Genomic DNA, 17,904 nt, shown 5'->3' with positions numbered 1-17,904 from the left:
AATATGCATAGATTCCATCCATGAAATTATCAACCTTATCAACATATAATCCTCAGAATATGCAACAATCAAGGATTTCATCTATCACACATATTAGTCATGCAACTCTTTCACTGCAAGTACGGAGTGCATCGTGTGTGCTCAACAAGCTCTCTAATGAAACGAAATAGAGACCAACAAAGTTCAACAGAATCTTAACCATGAGTCTTTAATCAGAATAATGCTTAAACACTTCGTTACATTAGAGTCAACTACAGCTTAGGGTCACCAAGGTACTTCCATGCCTCTCTTATATATGCTTTTTTTTTCAATATCTATTATTTGGTGTGTACATGCTCGGTCTAAGGTCGGGACGCTTCTCAGTGTAAATGAGTTACGACCACCATAAGACTTCACCAACCAAATTGTTCACATGCGGTTTAGGTGGCTTATTTGAACGTGTAATGGTTGAGATCCCAAAAGATTTATGCACTAATACCCATTTAGCGAGTGTTGGGTCAGTAATCCCAAACCATGAAAGGCTTTAGGTTACTAGGCACAAAGTCCCTTCAGACTTAATTACTCGAGTATTAATGAGCCCAACCTAGTCAATTATACCACCATTTTTTTTTTTCGTGAACTTTATTGCTAATATATGTGTCTATTTTTTTTCTCTCTGTTTTTTTTTTGAAAGGCATGTATATCCCAAAGCTCCCCCTCACTTAAGAATTATAGACTCTAAGCTCAAAAGGGAATAGTCAAAATTCTACGTCCGGCCCATCGTTAAGACTCAAGAAATAAGCTAGTCTAAATCTCGCTTCTAGAACAGTTATTGTGTAATTACAAGTTCCGCACAAACAATTTCTAAGCATGCAAGACATCACATATGATCAAGACTACTAACCAAGAAATTATGCAATTTAACTCATCATAGGAAATTGACTTGGTCGACAAACATTCATGGAATTATGCAAATGCAAACTAAAAAGAAAATAAATTAATAAAAATATATGCTCTAATTTAAATGCAACTATCATGAATTTCCTGAATATAAGACAAGGCAATATACAATTTTTTTTATTGTTATTCGTGAGAACACATCCCCACACTTGAATGGTTCATTATCCTCAATGAATAATATATAATATAATATAATATAATATAATAAATAGTTATACAAATAAAAGTTAAGAAGACTCCCCTATGCATACGCATGAAGTGTCGTGATCCATGACTAGTGTGGAAGTGGTTGAGGAATGTTGCATAAGCATGCCAGAACCCATAAAAGCAAGTGAAGGAAGAACATGATCATGCACAAAACAGCATGATCATGCTGATGCCACAAAATTCACACGCAGCAAGCATAATTGACTGCACGAGCATGTTCCGAAACTGCATGATCGTGCAAGGTCTTATAAATTCAGTCGAGCGCTAGCTTCAGACTGCATGTGCATGCTCCAGAATCTGCATAACCGTGCAAACCGAAGGAAAATATGACGCAACGCACACAATTGACTGCATAATCATGCACAGAAGTGCATGCTCGTGCCAGGTCGTGAATGCAGCAAATTGCATGACCATGCAATTCGAATAAAAATCTCACGTAGGCTCAGTATAGGTGCATGAGAGAATGCATGATTGTGCACAATATCATTATCACAACATGCCATGATTCTTCAACAAATATCAGTCAAATATCATAACCTTAAACACTGAACACACCCATCAACGCATCTCATGGGAGTAAAGAAAATAAAAAAAAAATCTAGAATCCTATAAAAATTACAAAATATATTATATAATATATATTATACCTTGGGTTGCCTCCCAAGAAGCGCTTGTTTAACGTCATTAGCTCGACGTGATTACCTCATTTTTTTATGGTGGCTCTTTCAAAACCATCTCAAATGGTCCAAGTGTCAAATCCATCTCCTTAAATTCCCTTTCTCGGAGTTTCCGAGAATCGTTTCCATCACCTTCGGTTTCCTTCTCGAGAATATTATCAGTGACATCCTGCACAAGTTCTTCAACAATATCCACAGCAAAGCTTTCGGTTTCAAGTGACGGTGCCTTCATAACTTGATCAAGATCAAACTCAACTTTTTCTTCACCCACGTTTAGTGAAAGCTTGCCGGCTTTCACATCAATACTTGCTCCAGCAGTAGCCAAGAATGGTCTTCCCAAGATAATCGGAATCTCAACATCCTCATTCATCTCCAAAATAACGAAATCACAAGGAATAACAAATTTATCAACATTCACCAAAACATCTTCAAGTACACCCAGTGGATATTTTATAGTTCGATCTGCAAGTTGAAGTGATATCTTTGTTTTCTTTAACTCTCCCAAACCAAGTCTTTTATAGATAGAATATGGCATCAAACTCACACTAGCTCCAAGATCACACAATGCTCTTTTTATTCCGACTTTCCCAATAGTGCATGGCAAAGAAAAGCTCCCCGGATCCTTGAGCTTAGGAGGAATATTGTGTTGTATAACCGCACTACACTCTTCATTAAGACTGATGGTCTCCACCGCCTCTAACTTCTTGCGATTAGATAATACCTGTTTCATGAATTTCGCATAAAGGGGCATTTGAGCCAAAGCATCAGCAAAAGGAATAGTAATATGTATCTCCCGAAACATCTTTAAAAATTTCTCATATTGCTTCTCTAACTTCTGATTTGTCAACCTTTGTGGGAAAGGGATTGGAGGCACATATTGTTTCACGTGAGCTTTCGGTGGAGTCTCATCTTTTGGCTCATCCTCACTCTTCTCAGCAATTTTCACAGTATTTTGATATGACTTTCTCTTTTTAGGAGGAAGAGTTGCATCATTTAGTCCCGGCGCTCTAACTTCTGGTAATTCTCTGCCACTCCTCAACGTGATAGCCTTGCAGTGTTCTTTGACATTCACATCTGGTTGACTAGGCAGTGATCCTTGCTCACGAGCACCAACCTTATTAGCAATTTGGCCAATCTGCATTTCCAACATCTTCTGTGACGAAGCTATCTGATCAATCCTCGACTCAACCTTATTGAATTTAGTCTCGATATTAGCAAAAGCCCCAGTAGTTCCTTGTATCATCTTGCCGAGTGCAACTTCCCAATCAGCAGGCTCTTTTTTGTCATTAGATAAAGGTTGAAACTGTTGTTGACTTTGATATTGCTGACGTGGTTGAAAACCAGGAGGCGGATTTTGCTTTGGAGCTGCATATGATGGATTAACAGCATGACTATTGTTGTAGGAAAGATTGTTGTTGGGCCTTTGATTTGGATTGTAATATGAATTATTCTGAACAGGCCATGACTGTCTTCCTTGGATAAAAGATGCTTCATCCGGAAACTGTTGTGTATAAGAGTGTTGATTAACACTAGGATCCATATATCCTTCCATCGGAGAAGAGATAGCATTGACACTTGCCTTTTGTCCACGGACCTCTTGAGTAAGAGCATCCAATTTCAGAGTGAGCAAGTTCATCATCTCAGTGTCTTGTGCTGATTTCACTGAACTTGTACCACTGGGTGCCCAAGCATAGTTATTTGAGGCCAATTCCTCGAGAAGTGCCTTTGCTTGATGAACAGGTGCTTTCTTAAAGTTTCCTCCAGCTGCAACATCCAAACTCAGCCGAATATCAGAATTTAAAGCTCCATAGAAAGTACTCAGAACCATCCACTCCTCGTAACCATGATGTGGACATTTTCTCAACAATGCCTTGTATCTCTCCCATGCTTGATACAAGCCTTCACCTGGTTGTGCTTTGAAAGTAAGAATAATTGCTCTCATTTGTTGAGTCTTGTCAGAAGGATAATATTTGGATAGGAACTCGGTCGAAAGATTATCCCAAGTAGCTAGAGCAGTATCTGACAGCTGTTGAAACCATTCCAAAGCTTTTCCCTTTATAGAATAAGGGAACATGTGGAGACGAATCTGATCTGCAGTAACCCCATTAATTCTGAATGAACCACACATTTGCACAAAGCGCTCTAGATGTCGGTGTGGATCCTCTCGTTCAATATCTCCTTCAAAAGCAGAATTGCTCACCATCTGAATTAGACTGGGATTGATGTTATATTGAGCTGCACCAATCTCAGGAGTTTTGTACATGCAATTCGCAGGATTAGGAGTTTCATGATCCTGAATAGATGACTGGTCAAGATTAACAACAAGATTATCTTCAGCGTCAGTCATCTTGGCTCTTTCCTTTCTTTGCCTAGCCTCTTTTCTTCTAACTCGAAAAGTGCGCTCAATTTCAGGATCTAGTTCGAAATCTCCAACACTTTTCGATCTACGCATATAAGATGTACCTGAAACGAAACACCAATGAGATTGTTCTTGGAAACAAATTTAGTAAAATCTAAACAATAAGAAATAATTAACTTAAACTTAATATTGCTGCCTTCCCCGGCAGCGGCGCCAATTTGTTGATGAGTATTTCTATGAGTATCGTTCACAGGGAAGGACTAAATTCAATATCAATTCAAGTGTATTATTCCTTAAATTTAGAAGTGTAGAAGAATAATTGGGTGTTTTGTTACTAACTAAATTATACTACTAAGCAATTAAAATCTAAGATTTAACGATGGAGAAAACAATCCAGGAACATGGGTTCTTCAATTGGTTTCATGAATGTCTAATATGTGATATCTTGTTCTCCCACTTTGCTAAAAACAATTCTTCTAATGCTTATATTATTCTCTCCCAAGATACAATATATTGCCTACAACTATATCTTGAACGTCACTCCCATGATCAATCAAAATATAAGCCATAAACTATTGATACCCAAGAATTTATAGTTTCATAACTCGCATATTAATCTCCCGATTCAATAATTGAATTATGTCCATCATATCATGTACTAGAATTACAAATCCTCTCCCGATTCATTATAACTCCTATGAATACCATTAAAGGTTCATGACTCCTCTAATTGTGTTAAGCGCTCAATGATAGATTAGCGAAAGCAAGAAGAATCACAACATTATCAGACAAACATATTAAACCAACGAATAGTTCCCAATCCCCGGATTAGGGGATTAGTTACTCATAATTAAATAAGAAACTGTATATGTATGAGTAAACCAAACCATGAGTACAAGAGTCAAGAGTAGAAGAATACAACTTTAAGGGCTCCTTAAAACACCGGATGAATCCCTTCAATCCTTTACTCTATCTCCCTCTATAAGTGTTTCTCTCTCTCTCGATACAAAATAATCTCCGATATATCTCTAATAATCTAAACCCTAATAATAATAGTGTTTTTAATGGGCTTCTTGGAAAACAAATCCGGTTTTCTAAAATAAATTGGATTCTGAAAAGAAATTCGCAGGCTGACTTTCAGGCCTGATTCTGGGCTGCTCCAGTTGGATATTGACATCTGGACCACTTTAAACTTGTGGAAAATTCCGATATCTTCATGTGGGCTGTTGAATCGCCCAATTCTGATGTCCAGAACTCAAGTTATGGCCCAAACAAGATTTGCTTTGCAGTCTATCCATAAAATCCGAATTTCTATCCGATTAAGCCCAAATAAGCTTGATTTAATCCAACTTTAGAAATATTTATTTTCCTGCCATTAAACACTTAAAATCAATTAGTAATAACCCGATTATTTACAAAATACTAAAATTATAGGAATAAAATCATATAAAAGCATATATAAATATATGCTCTATCAAATATCCCCACACTTAGTGTTTTGCACGTCCTCGGGCAAATAAAATAAATAAAACTAACACTTAATAGATATACCACTTCCGTAGGTGATCACGGTTGCATTTGGCATATGCAACAAGCCCTTTAAACCCCTAGGCAGCCCTAGTGGACGAGTAAGGTCTCGTGAGGGCCTGTAGTGAATGTACCCACAAAATTCATTTTGTTTTGCAGCCTATTCTTAAGAATGCAACTAATATGAATGCAAGCTAAATGAATATGCATAGATTCCATCCATGAAATTATCAACCTTATCAACATATAATCCTCAGAATATGCAACAATCAAGGATTTCATCTATCACACATATTAGTCATGCAACTCTTTCACTGCAAGTACGGAGTGCATCGTGTGTGCTCAACAAGCTCTCTAATGAAACGAAATAGAGACCAACAAAGTTCAACAGAATCTTAACCATGAGTCTTTAATCAGAATAATGCTTAAACACTTCGTTACATTAGAGTCAACTACAGCTTAGGGTCACCAAGGTACTTCCATGCCTCTCTTATATATGCTTTTTTTTTCAATATCTATTATTTGGTGTGTACATGCTCGGTCTAAGGTCGGGACGCTTCTCAGTGTAAATGAGTTACGACCACCATAAGACTTCACCAACCAAATTGTTCACATGCGGTTTAGGTGGCTTATTTGAACGTGTAATGGTTGAGATCCCAAAAGATTTATGCACTAATACCCATTTAGCGAGTGTTGGGTCAGTAATCCCAAACCATGAAAGGCTTTAGGTTACTAGGCACAAAGTCCCTTCAGACTTAATTACTCGAGTATTAATGAGCCCAACCTAGTCAATTATACCACCATTTTTTTTTTTCGTGAACTTTATTGCTAATATATGTGTCTATTTTTTTTCTCTCTGTTTTTTTTTTGAAAGGCATGTATATCCCAAAGCTCCCCCTCACTTAAGAATTATAGACTCTAAGCTCAAAAGGGAATAGTCAAAATTCTACGTCCGGCCCATCGTTAAGACTCAAGAAATAAGCTAGTCTAAATCTCGCTTCTAGAACAGTTATTGTGTAATTACAAGTTCCGCACAAACAATTTCTAAGCATGCAAGACATCACATATGATCAAGACTACTAACCAAGAAATTATGCAATTTAACTCATCATAGGAAATTGACTTGGTCGACAAACATTCATGGAATTATGCAAATGCAAACTAAAAAGAAAATAAATTAATAAAAATATATGCTCTAATTTAAATGCAACTATCATGAATTTCCTGAATATAAGACAAGGCAATATACAATTTTTTTTATTGTTATTCGTGAGAACACATCCCCACACTTGAATGGTTCATTATCCTCAATGAATAATATATAATATAATATAATATAATATAATAAATAGTTATACAAATAAAAGTTAAGAAGACTCCCCTATGCATACGCATGAAGTGTCGTGATCCATGACTAGTGTGGAAGTGGTTGAGGAATGTTGCATAAGCATGCCAGAACCCATAAAAGCAAGTGAAGGAAGAACATGATCATGCACAAAACAGCATGATCATGCTGATGCCACAAAATTCACACGCAGCAAGCATAATTGACTGCACGAGCATGTTCCGAAACTGCATGATCGTGCAAGGTCTTATAAATTCAGTCGAGCGCTAGCTTCAGACTGCATGTGCATGCTCCAGAATCTGCATAACCGTGCAAACCGAAGGAAAATATGACGCAACGCACACAATTGACTGCATAATCATGCACAGAAGTGCATGCTCGTGCCAGGTCGTGAATGCAGCAAATTGCATGACCATGCAATTCGAATAAAAATCTCACGTAGGCTCAGTATAGGTGCATGAGAGAATGCATGATTGTGCACAATATCATTATCACAACATGCCATGATTCTTCAACAAATATCAGTCAAATATCAGTCAAATATCATAACCTTAAAACACACCCATCAACGCATCTCATGGGAGTAAAGAAAATAAAAAAAAATCTAGAATCCTATAAAAATTACAAAATATATTATATAATATATATTATACCTTGGGTTGCCTCCCAAGAAGCGCTTGTTTAACGTCATTAGCTCGACGTGATTACCTCATTTTTTTATGGTGGCTCTTTCAAAACCATCTCAAATGGTCCAAGTGTCAAATCCATCTCCTTAAATTCCCTTTCTCGGAGTTTCCGAGAATCGTTTCCATCACCTTCGGTTTCCTTCTCGAGAATATTATCAGTGACATCCTGCACAAGTTCTTCAACAATATCCACAGCAAAGCTTTCGGTTTCAAGTGACGGTGCCTTCATAACTTGATCAAGATCAAACTCAACTTTTTCTTCACCCACGTTTAGTGAAAGCTTGCCGGCTTTCACATCAATACTTGCTCCAGCAGTAGCCAAGAATGGTCTTCCCAAGATAATCGGAATCTCAACATCCTCATTCATCTCCAAAATAACGAAATCACAAGGAATAACAAATTTATCAACATTCACCAAAACATCTTCAAGTACACCCAGTGGATATTTTATAGTTCGATCTGCAAGTTGAAGTGATATCTTTGTTTTCTTTAACTCTCCCAAACCAAGTCTTTTATAGATAGAATATGGCATCAAACTCACACTAGCTCCAAGATCACACAATGCTCTTTTTATTCCGACTTTCCCAATAGTGCATGGCAAAGAAAAGCTCCCCGGATCCTTGAGCTTAGGAGGAATATTGTGTTGTATAACCGCACTACACTCTTCATTAAGACTGATGGTCTCCACCGCCTCTAACTTCTTGCGATTAGATAATACCTGTTTCATGAATTTCGCATAAAGGGGCATTTGAGCCAAAGCATCAGCAAAAGGAATAGTAATATGTATCTCCCGAAACATCTTTAAAAATTTCTCATATTGCTTCTCTAACTTCCGATTTGTCAACCTTTGTGGGAAAGGGATTGGAGGCACATATTGTTTCACGTGAGCTTTCGGTGGAGTCTCATCTTTTGGCTCATCCTCACTCTTCTCAGCAATTTTCACAGTATTTTGATATGACTTTCTCTTTTTAGGAGGAAGAGTTGCATCATTTAGTCCCGGCGCTCTAACTTCTGGTAATTCTCTGCCACTCCTCAACGTGATAGCCTTGCAGTGTTCTTTGACATTCACATCTGGTTGACTAGGCAGTGATCCTTGCTCACGAGCACCAACCTTATTAGCAATTTGGCCAATCTGCATTTCCAACATCTTCTGTGACGAAGCTATCTGATCAATCCTCGACTCAACCTTATTGAATTTAGTCTCGATATTAGCAAAAGCCCCAGTAGTTCCTTGTATCATCTTGCCGAGTGCAACTTCCCAATCAGCAGGCTCTTTTTTGTCATTAGATAAAGGTTGAAACTGTTGTTGACTTTGATATTGCTGACGTGGTTGAAAACCAGGAGGCGGATTTTGCTTTGGAGCTGCATATGATGGATTAACAGCATGACTATTGTTGTAGGAAAGATTGTTGTTGGGCCTTTGATTTGGATTGTAATATGAATTATTCTGAACAGGCCATGACTGTCTTCCTTGGATAAAAGATGCTTCATCCGGAAACTGTTGTGTATAAGAGTGTTGATTAACACTAGGATCCATATATCCTTCCATCGGAGAAGAGATAGCATTGACACTTGCCTTTTGTCCACGGACCTCTTGAGTAAGAGCATCCAATTTCAGAGTGAGCAAGTTCATCATCTCAGTGTCTTGTGCTGATTTCACTGAACTTGTACCACTGGGTGCCCAAGCATAGTTATTTGAGGCCAATTCCTCGAGAAGTGCCTTTGCTTGATGAACAGGTGCTTTCTTAAAGTTTCCTCCAGCTGCAACATCCAAACTCAGCCGAATATCAGAATTTAAAGCTCCATAGAAAGTACTCAGAACCATCCACTCCTCGTAACCATGATGTGGACATTTTCTCAACAATGCCTTGTATCTCTCCCATGCTTGATACAAGCCTTCACCTGGTTGTGCTTTGAAAGTAAGAATAATTGCTCTCATTTGTTGAGTCTTGTCAGAAGGATAATATTTGGATAGGAACTCGGTCGAAAGATTATCCCAAGTAGCTAGAGCAGTATCTGACAGCTGTTGAAACCATTCCAAAGCTTTTCCCTTTATAGAATAAGGGAACATGTGGAGACGAATCTGATCTGCAGTAACCCCATTAATTCTGAATGAACCACACATTTGCACAAAGCGCTCTAGATGTCGGTGTGGATCCTCTCGTTCAATATCTCCTTCAAAAGCAGAATTGCTCACCATCTGAATTAGACTGGGATTGATGTTATATTGAGCTGCACCAATCTCAGGAGTTTTGTACATGCAATTCGCAGGATTAGGAGTTTCATGATCCTGAATAGATGACTGGTCAAGATTAACAACAAGATTATCTTCAGCGTCAGTCATCTTGGCTCTTTCCTTTCTTTGCCTAGCCTCTTTTCTTCTAACTCGAAAAGTGCGCTCAATTTCAGGATCTAGTTCGAAATCTCCAACACTTTTCGATCTACGCATATAAGATGTACCTGAAACGAAACACCAATGAGATTGTTCTTGAAACAAATTTAGTAAAATCTAAACAATAAGAAATAATTAACTTAAACTTAATATTGCTGCCTTCCCCGGCAGCGGCGCCAATTTGTTGATGACTATTTCTATGAGTATCGTTCACAGGGAAGGACTAAATTCAATATCAATTCAAGTGTATTATTCCTTAAATTTAGAAGTGTAGAAGAATAATTGGGTGTTTTGTTACTAACTAAATTATACTACTAAGCAATTAAAATCTAAGATTTAACGATGGAGAAAACAATCCAGGAACATGGGTTCTTCAATTGGTTTCATGAATGTCTAATATGTGATATCTTGTTCTCCCACTTTGCTAAAAACAATTCTTCTAATGCTTATATTGTTCTCTCCCAAGATACAATATATTGCCTACAACTATATCTTGAACGTCACTCCCATGATCAATCAAAATATAAGCCATAAACTATTGATACCCAAGAATTTATAGTTTCATAACTCGCATATTAATCTCCCGATTCAATAATTGAATTATGTCCATCATATCATGTACTAGAATTACAAATCCTCTCCCGATTCATTATAACTCCTATGAATACCATTAAAGGTTCATGACTCCTCTAATTGTGTTAAGCGCTCAATGATAGATTAGCGAAAGCAAGAAGAATCACAACATTATCAGACAAACATATTAAACCAACGAATACTTCCCAATCCCCGGATTAGGGGATTAGTTACTCATAATTAAATAAGAAACTGTATATGTATGAGTAAACCAAACCATGAGTACAAGAGTCAAGAGTAGAAGAATACAACTTTAAGGGCTCCTTAAAACACCGGATGAATCCCTTCAATCCTTTACTCTATCTCCCTCTATAAGTGTTTCTCTCTCTCTCGATACAAAATAATCTCCGATATATCTCTAATAATCTAAACCCTAATATTAATAGTGTTTTTAATGGGCTTCTTGGAAAACAAATCCGATTTTCTAAAATAAATTGGATTCTGAAAAGAAATTCGCAGGCTGACTTTCAGGCCTGATTCTGGGCTGCTCCAGTTGGATATTGACATCTGGACCACTTTAAACTTGTAGAAAATTCCGATATCTTCATGTGGGCTGTTGAATCGCCCAATTCTGATGTCCAGAACTCAAGTTATGGCCCAAACAAGATTTGCTTTGCAGTCTATCCATAAAATCCGAATTTCTATCCGATTAAGCCCAAATAAGCTTGATTTAATCCAACTTTAGAAATATTTATTTTCCTGCCATTAAACACTTAAAATCAATTAGTAATAACCCGATTATTTACAAAATACTAAAATTATGGGAATAAAATCATATAAAAGCATATATAAATATATGCTCTATCAAAATACTCTGATTGTTAAACTCTGATGACATTCTCTGATGATATACTCTGTTTGTTATACTCTAATTGACATTCTCTGACGCCATTCTCTGACGATATTCTCTGATGGTTGTAAACTCTGAATCTTGATAAATGATCTCATTTTTATTTCTCTGAGACACTTAACCTGTGAAGATACTATGAAGCATGATCTGAATTAGTAATCATGAATCTCAGTTAAGTTCTTTAATCCTGATCTCAATTCTGTGCTACAATTTGACACTATATGCATGTTAATGTCATTGAGACTCTATTACTTCACATATCTTAATTATAAGTGAGACTGACTAATTTGAATTTTCTCTCCTCAATTAGACAGTAATTATAAACTCTGATGTTTTTGTTACCTATACACACCCCTGCAAATAAGCATGGTACTCCTTTGAGATCTTAGATGTCTATATGACAGTGACTGGGAAGACCCAAACATTTACTGGTATTAAGTAATTGCCAAGATTTTATAATCTATGGTGACCAGTCACAATCTCTGATTACTGGAGAAATACTGTTGCAAAAATTTATTTAAAGGTCGTGATTCATTTACACTGAAAAGCGTCCTTGAAGAAGAAAAAAAAAAAAAAAAGGGGGTTAGTTTATTTTATATATTTCTCCATCAGAGTATGTCTGTTGTCTATGTCTTGAGAGTTTAAATAAATTATTTTTGTCTACCTTATAATTACGAAATTGTGAAATTCTCTAGTCTCTGATTTAATATGTTAAATCACACACATTATTTCACAAGCACATTATTGAGCTATGGATTTTATGACAAACTCTGATTTTTCGATGAATTTTCTATAAATTATGTCTTTATTCTGAGGTATTAAGAATTAATTTTCTTTGATTTAAATCTCAGAGTTTAAAATTCGAGAGATTTGATCTTGATTTTTTTTTCTAAATCTTGTACATTTCAGGAGTTCAAATACTCAGAGAATGTGAAGAGAGTGTTCCAAACGGATGTATTATTAGTGGGTTTACATGAAAAACATTTTAATAGGAGAACGTGTAATCAGCATTTATAACTGCACATGTTTTACTGCACTCATGATTATTAATCCCGTTTCTCTATCCCACTAACATTCATCTACCAGTTAAAATCTGACAGGTGTCCAAGTGAACAAAGAGCCCAAGCGTGTACAGCTAAACAAAATCTGAAGAGTTTATCATCAGATTTTATTGCTTATTCTTCACTTATACACTTAATCTTTACACACACTCTCTCAACAAACTCTTACGCTCTTCTCTCTGAAATTCAAATCTTCTCTTACACACCTTCTCAAACACCTTCATTCACAAACTCTGTTCTAATGGCTACTACAGCTTTTACCTTTGCAGGTGTGGAATTCGTTCCAAACAACCATGCTGCCATTCTCAACACTGTCGACGCTCCAAGGGATTATCATCCCATCCAGCAATTTTTGGCACAGAGTGCCCTTGCTAACGCCCTTACCGCTCCTGCCAGACTCTCAGGAAGCCAAATCATCAATTTTTGGAGGACGGGTAAATATGACAATGGTGGTGCAGATGGATCACCATCAATTGTGTTTTCATATGAAGGGGAGGAGTATTCTGTTACTCCAGCCACAGTTCGTCAGGCATTCAACCTGCCAGAGCATACTGCTTATATCACTAATGGAGATGCAAATCTGAGAACAATGATGACTGATTTGGGCTACAGTGAGTCACTTGAAAAATTGGGACAACTAAAGCGTCCAGGGCTCAGAAGGGAATGGAGTTTCTTCTTCGACTGCATCACCAGGGCCTTTCAAAAGAAGTCTACAAACTGGGATGCAATACCAATGGACATGCTGCAGATTGGGTATTCTCTGATCTACTCTACTAATTTTGATTTTGGTAGATTAGTTCTTAGAAATATTGGTGAAAGAATGCATGAGAATAGACAAGTCATATATTTCTCAAGATTCTGTCAATTATTGTGTAATACTACTGTTGGTGAGGTAGATTTTGATGTTGATGATGAGATCAAGCCATTCAGGCTTCATAAAAGAGTGTTTAAGGACCTCATCTCCAAGGATGAGAAGTATCCAATTCAGAGACCTCTTCTAATTCCAGCTCAAGTTAGAGCCAGGATGGATATGCCTCCAGTACAACACCAACAACAACCACAACCACAACAGCCTCAACCTCCAGTCTCTCCTACAATCCCCAAACAACCCAGAACTTCTGCATCCAGATCTAAAAAGGCTACAAAGTCTGATGAAAACCCTTCTACTAAGCAGACCAGAACCTCTGTTGCTACACAAGTTCTGAAGACAAAGTCTGATAAACCAGCAAACTCTGATGCTGTAAACACTGATCGTGTAAACTCTGAAGCTGCTTCTCCTCAAAAGCAGAAAAGAAGGAGACTGGTTGCAGCCTATGATTATGATGATCTTGAACCTGCACATGCTGTAAACTCTGAACCATCTCCTACAACAAACTCTGATCCTGTTCAGACTAGTCCTCAGCCAAAGACAGCTAGATTCAAAAGAAGGGCTAACAAGCCTAAGAGGGCAAAGGTACTCATAACAGAGATCACAGATTTTACTCTTGAGGAAGAGCAAGCACCATCTACTACACTTCCAGAATCTTCTCAAGCTCTGATGGTACATCCTCTTCAAGCTGTTCCACTCTCAACTGCTACAGCATCTTCTACTTCATCTGAAGTAGATGAGGAGATTATATGCAAGGAGCAAGCTACAGCTGAAGCTGAGACTACTGTGTCTGATTCTCAAATCCCAGTATCTGATCATGGACCTTCCACTCCAATTCCTCTTTCTCCAATGAAAATTCCTGAGGGTGCCATTGTTCATGATACAGCTCCAGAAAACTACAAGTCAGATGTTGTAGTTGAAGAACCTGATAAGGTAGCAGTGGAAGCACTACAGTCTCTTGCTAAGGCTGGTACAGAGCCTAGTAAAACAATCTCTGAAGCTCAAGAAAAATCTGTTCAAGATCCTGTTGAGAAAGTTGCTAATCCTACATCTGATAGTGATGAGGATGATGACAGTTCAGATGATGACAATGACAAAAACAATAATGAAGTCCCTCTGTCACATCTACAACAAAAGTGGGAGTCTACCAGCCAATATAATGCCAGGCTGCAAACTCTGAACACAAACTCTGAGACACTTCCCAGGGATCTTCAGGTTGATCCACCAAGTGAAGTATGGGACAAACTCTGGCTGAGCCACCACCATTCTCTGGAGCCAACAAAAGCTGAAGATTTTCTATCTATGGCAGAGAATAAAATCACAAACTCTGATGTAATGTCAAGCCTCAAGGCTACAGTTCTTTATCTAAAGACATTTCATCCTGCTCAAGCTCAGACATCTAAGTCTATAGATGGTCTTAGAACAGAGGTAGCCAGTCTCAAGGAAACTCAGACTATGGAGAAGAAAAGGACTCTACTACCTCTGAAAGATGATGTTAAGAAGCTGGTGTCTGCAAATGAATCTCTGGAAAAGAGGATGACCACCATTGAGTCTACTCAAGAGAAAATGTCCAAACAGCTGGAAGCCATCCAATCTTCACTTTCTCTAATAACTTCAATACTGATTCCTGATGAGGATGATGTCAAAAAGGGGGAGAGAGTAGCACAAGTCAAATGCAAGTCTACTTCTCAAACTCTGAAGAGAAAGAAGAAGGATGATGATGATGATCTACTTCTCAAACTCTGAAGAGAAAGAAGAAGGATGATGATGATGATGATGTGGATGACTTCACAAAGCACAAGAGATTTCAAGCAGGAACTGGTGGAAGAGTTTCAAACTCTGACAGTTCAAAATCTAAGCAAAAGTCTGTTCCAGTGCCAACACATAATGTCACATCTGGATCAAAGCACAGACCAGTGGCTGGATCAGATAGACCATTGACTGATGAAGAACTTGCTAGATTGATTTTTGAACAAGAAAATCCAGAAGCCAAATTGGATTTGGAGTTGATTGCTGCAGAGGAAGCTGAGCTGAAGAAAGAACATGTTGAAGCTATAAACTCTGGAAAGATCCAAATGCCTGCAAAATCAACTACCAAGCCAAAAGAAAAAGGGATATTGATCAAGGAAGCTACTGTTGCTGATCAGAGTTTACCAGTCAAAAAGGTATACTCTGAAGATGAGTACACATCCAAGGGAAAAAGCAAAGTAGATGAACACCTTGAGAAAGGATTGAATAAGAAGAAGCCTACAACCTCTGACAAGGCTCAAGTTGTAAAGGAAAAGAAATCAGAAGCTGCAATCTCTGACAAAGCTCATGTTGCAGAATCACAAAAAGGAAAATTAACCTCTGACACAGCTCAAGTTAATAAGGAAGCAAAGAAAGACACAACCTCTGACAAAGCTCAAGCTGTGTTCAAACCAACAACTACTCCATTGCCAGGATTTGCAAAGCCTAGTCTGATGACTGAGATAAACTTTGAAAAGGGCTCAATTCAACCAATCTCTCATCGAAAAGCAGGAAGAGATAAAGGAGGGCTGGGATCCAAATATGAGAAATTTGATCAGAGTATAGGATCAATGTCAACAGACCCCTCATCTCTCTGTGCTCCCAAGACTGGAGCATTGCAAGAAAGAATGGACAGATTAGATTCAGTCCAACTGGTGAAGAATGACAGAGGAGATAACATTCTTATCTACTTCATGTCTGATGGAACAGTGTTTAGAGTAATTGAAGCTGATCTCTATGCTAAACACTGGGAGGAATTGAGATATGTCTCACACATATTTCTAGTAAAGAACAAGTCATGCCAACACATCTCAAATCTGCTAAAAGATCAAATCAGAAGAAAGATGGGTATTACAGGAAACAAAAATGCTGGACCTTTCATTCCTAAATACTTTAATCATCAAGGAAAGCTGGTTGAGATGAAGAAAAATTCAGCAAAAATAGTGACAATAGCTGGAATCAGAACTCTTGCATTCAATGAAGAGTCTGATAAAGCTTACAATATCAGGCTGGATAGAGACTTGAGAAGAAACAAGATATATGATCTCAGAGCTGCAATTTATCAAACTGGAGTTTCAGATCCAGAGCTGAGAGAGATCAAGAGACAGATGATTACAGTACTTGAAGAAGCTGAAAGAGAACTCCTCAAAGGATATCTAAAGACAGCTCATGGTGTCTATGAAGCTAGGGAGTAAAGTATCTATAAGTTTTAAAAGTTTTCTGTTATATAGCTAAACTCTGCTGCATTTGACTTATCTGTTTTGACATCATCAATTATCTGGTAACTTGCACATAACATATTTATGCACAAGTTGGGGGAGATTGTTAGATATAATTGATGATTACTAATGTTCTTAAAGTTTGTTTTAGAACAGGAGTGATCAGAGTTTAAGCTGAAAGCTGATCAGAGTTTGATGAAGCTGATCAGAGTTTAGTAAAGTCTGACTAGAGTTTGATAAAGTCTGATCAGAGTTTACATAGTCAAGATTTGTCAGAGTTTACACGTGGAAAGAGCTCAGAAGCGGATATACTTCAAGGAAGGATAGAAGCGGAGGAGTGATTTGCTGACTATGGAAACTAAACAGAAAACTGTAGCATTCTTTGATTGATAGAATACATAGCTGATTTATAGGATATCAAATCAGAGATTGATTTTGTAACTGTGTCTATATAAACACAGATTAGGGTTACTCTATATGAGTTGAGTTATCGAGTATATTGTTAAGAACCCTAGCAGCTCTTAGTGATACAATATAAATCACTGAGAGAGTTTTTGTAACCATTCAAGCTTTGTGAATAAGAGTTTATTGTTTTCAATCTCTTATATTGTAATACTGCGTTACAGATTGTGATCACTATATCATCTTATATAGTGAGTTTATAGGACCTAACAGAGAAGTTTTGCCCCTGAGAGGCAGGAAGCCATAAAACAGGAGGTCGATAAGCTTTTGGAAGCAGGTTTTATAGAGGAAATCCAATTCCCAGAATGGCTAGCCAACCCAGTCATGGTCAAGAAAGCTAATGGAAAGTGGAGGATGTGTGTAGACTTCACAGATTTGAATGATGCTTGTCCTAAGGACTGTTTTCCTCTCCCAAGAATAGATACTCTGATCGATACTACAGCTGGGCACGAGATGTTGAGCTTTATGGATGGCTTTAGTGGATACAACCAGATCCGAATGAATAAGGACGACATTCCTAAGGTATCATTCATCATTGATTTTGGTATCTTTTGTTATTTGGTTATGGCGTTTGGTTTAAAGAATGCAGGAGCCACATATCAACGCCCTGCAAATAAGATGTTCAAACATCTGATTGGAAAAACCATGGAGGTCTATGTTGATGATATGCT

At 37.6% G+C, this 17,904-nt stretch overlaps 2 protein-coding genes and 2 pseudogenes across 2 annotated transcripts; 2 read left to right on the top strand and 2 right to left on the bottom strand.

The window, feature by feature from the left end:
- Positions 1-1,857: 1,857 nt before the first annotated feature.
- Positions 1,858-4,275, bottom strand: LOC108198235 (uncharacterized). The gene has a single exon (XM_017365999.2). It carries the CDS (start codon positions 4,273-4,275, stop codon positions 1,858-1,860), a length of 2,418 nt encoding a protein of 805 aa, XP_017221488.2.
- LOC135149964 (small nucleolar RNA R71) lies at positions 3,662-3,776 on the top strand (annotated as a pseudogene).
- A 3,496-nt stretch (positions 4,276-7,771) lies between the features above and the next one.
- On the bottom strand, positions 7,772-10,189 carry LOC135151914 (uncharacterized). Its single transcript, XM_064090994.1, has one exon. The coding sequence runs from the start codon at positions 10,187-10,189 to the stop codon at positions 7,772-7,774; it is 2,418 nt and encodes an 805-aa protein (XP_063947064.1).
- LOC135149963 (small nucleolar RNA R71) lies at positions 9,576-9,690 on the top strand (annotated as a pseudogene).
- Positions 10,190-17,904: the final 7,715 nt, after the last annotated feature.

The sequence above is a fragment of the Daucus carota genome, chromosome 1, assembly GCF_001625215.2.
Source record: "Daucus carota subsp. sativus chromosome 1, DH1 v3.0, whole genome shotgun sequence".
NCBI classification, from domain to species: domain Eukaryota; kingdom Viridiplantae; phylum Streptophyta; class Magnoliopsida; order Apiales; family Apiaceae; genus Daucus; species Daucus carota.
Note: the sequence above shows the minus strand (reverse complement) of the source record. Positions and strands in the feature narration are given on the sequence as shown.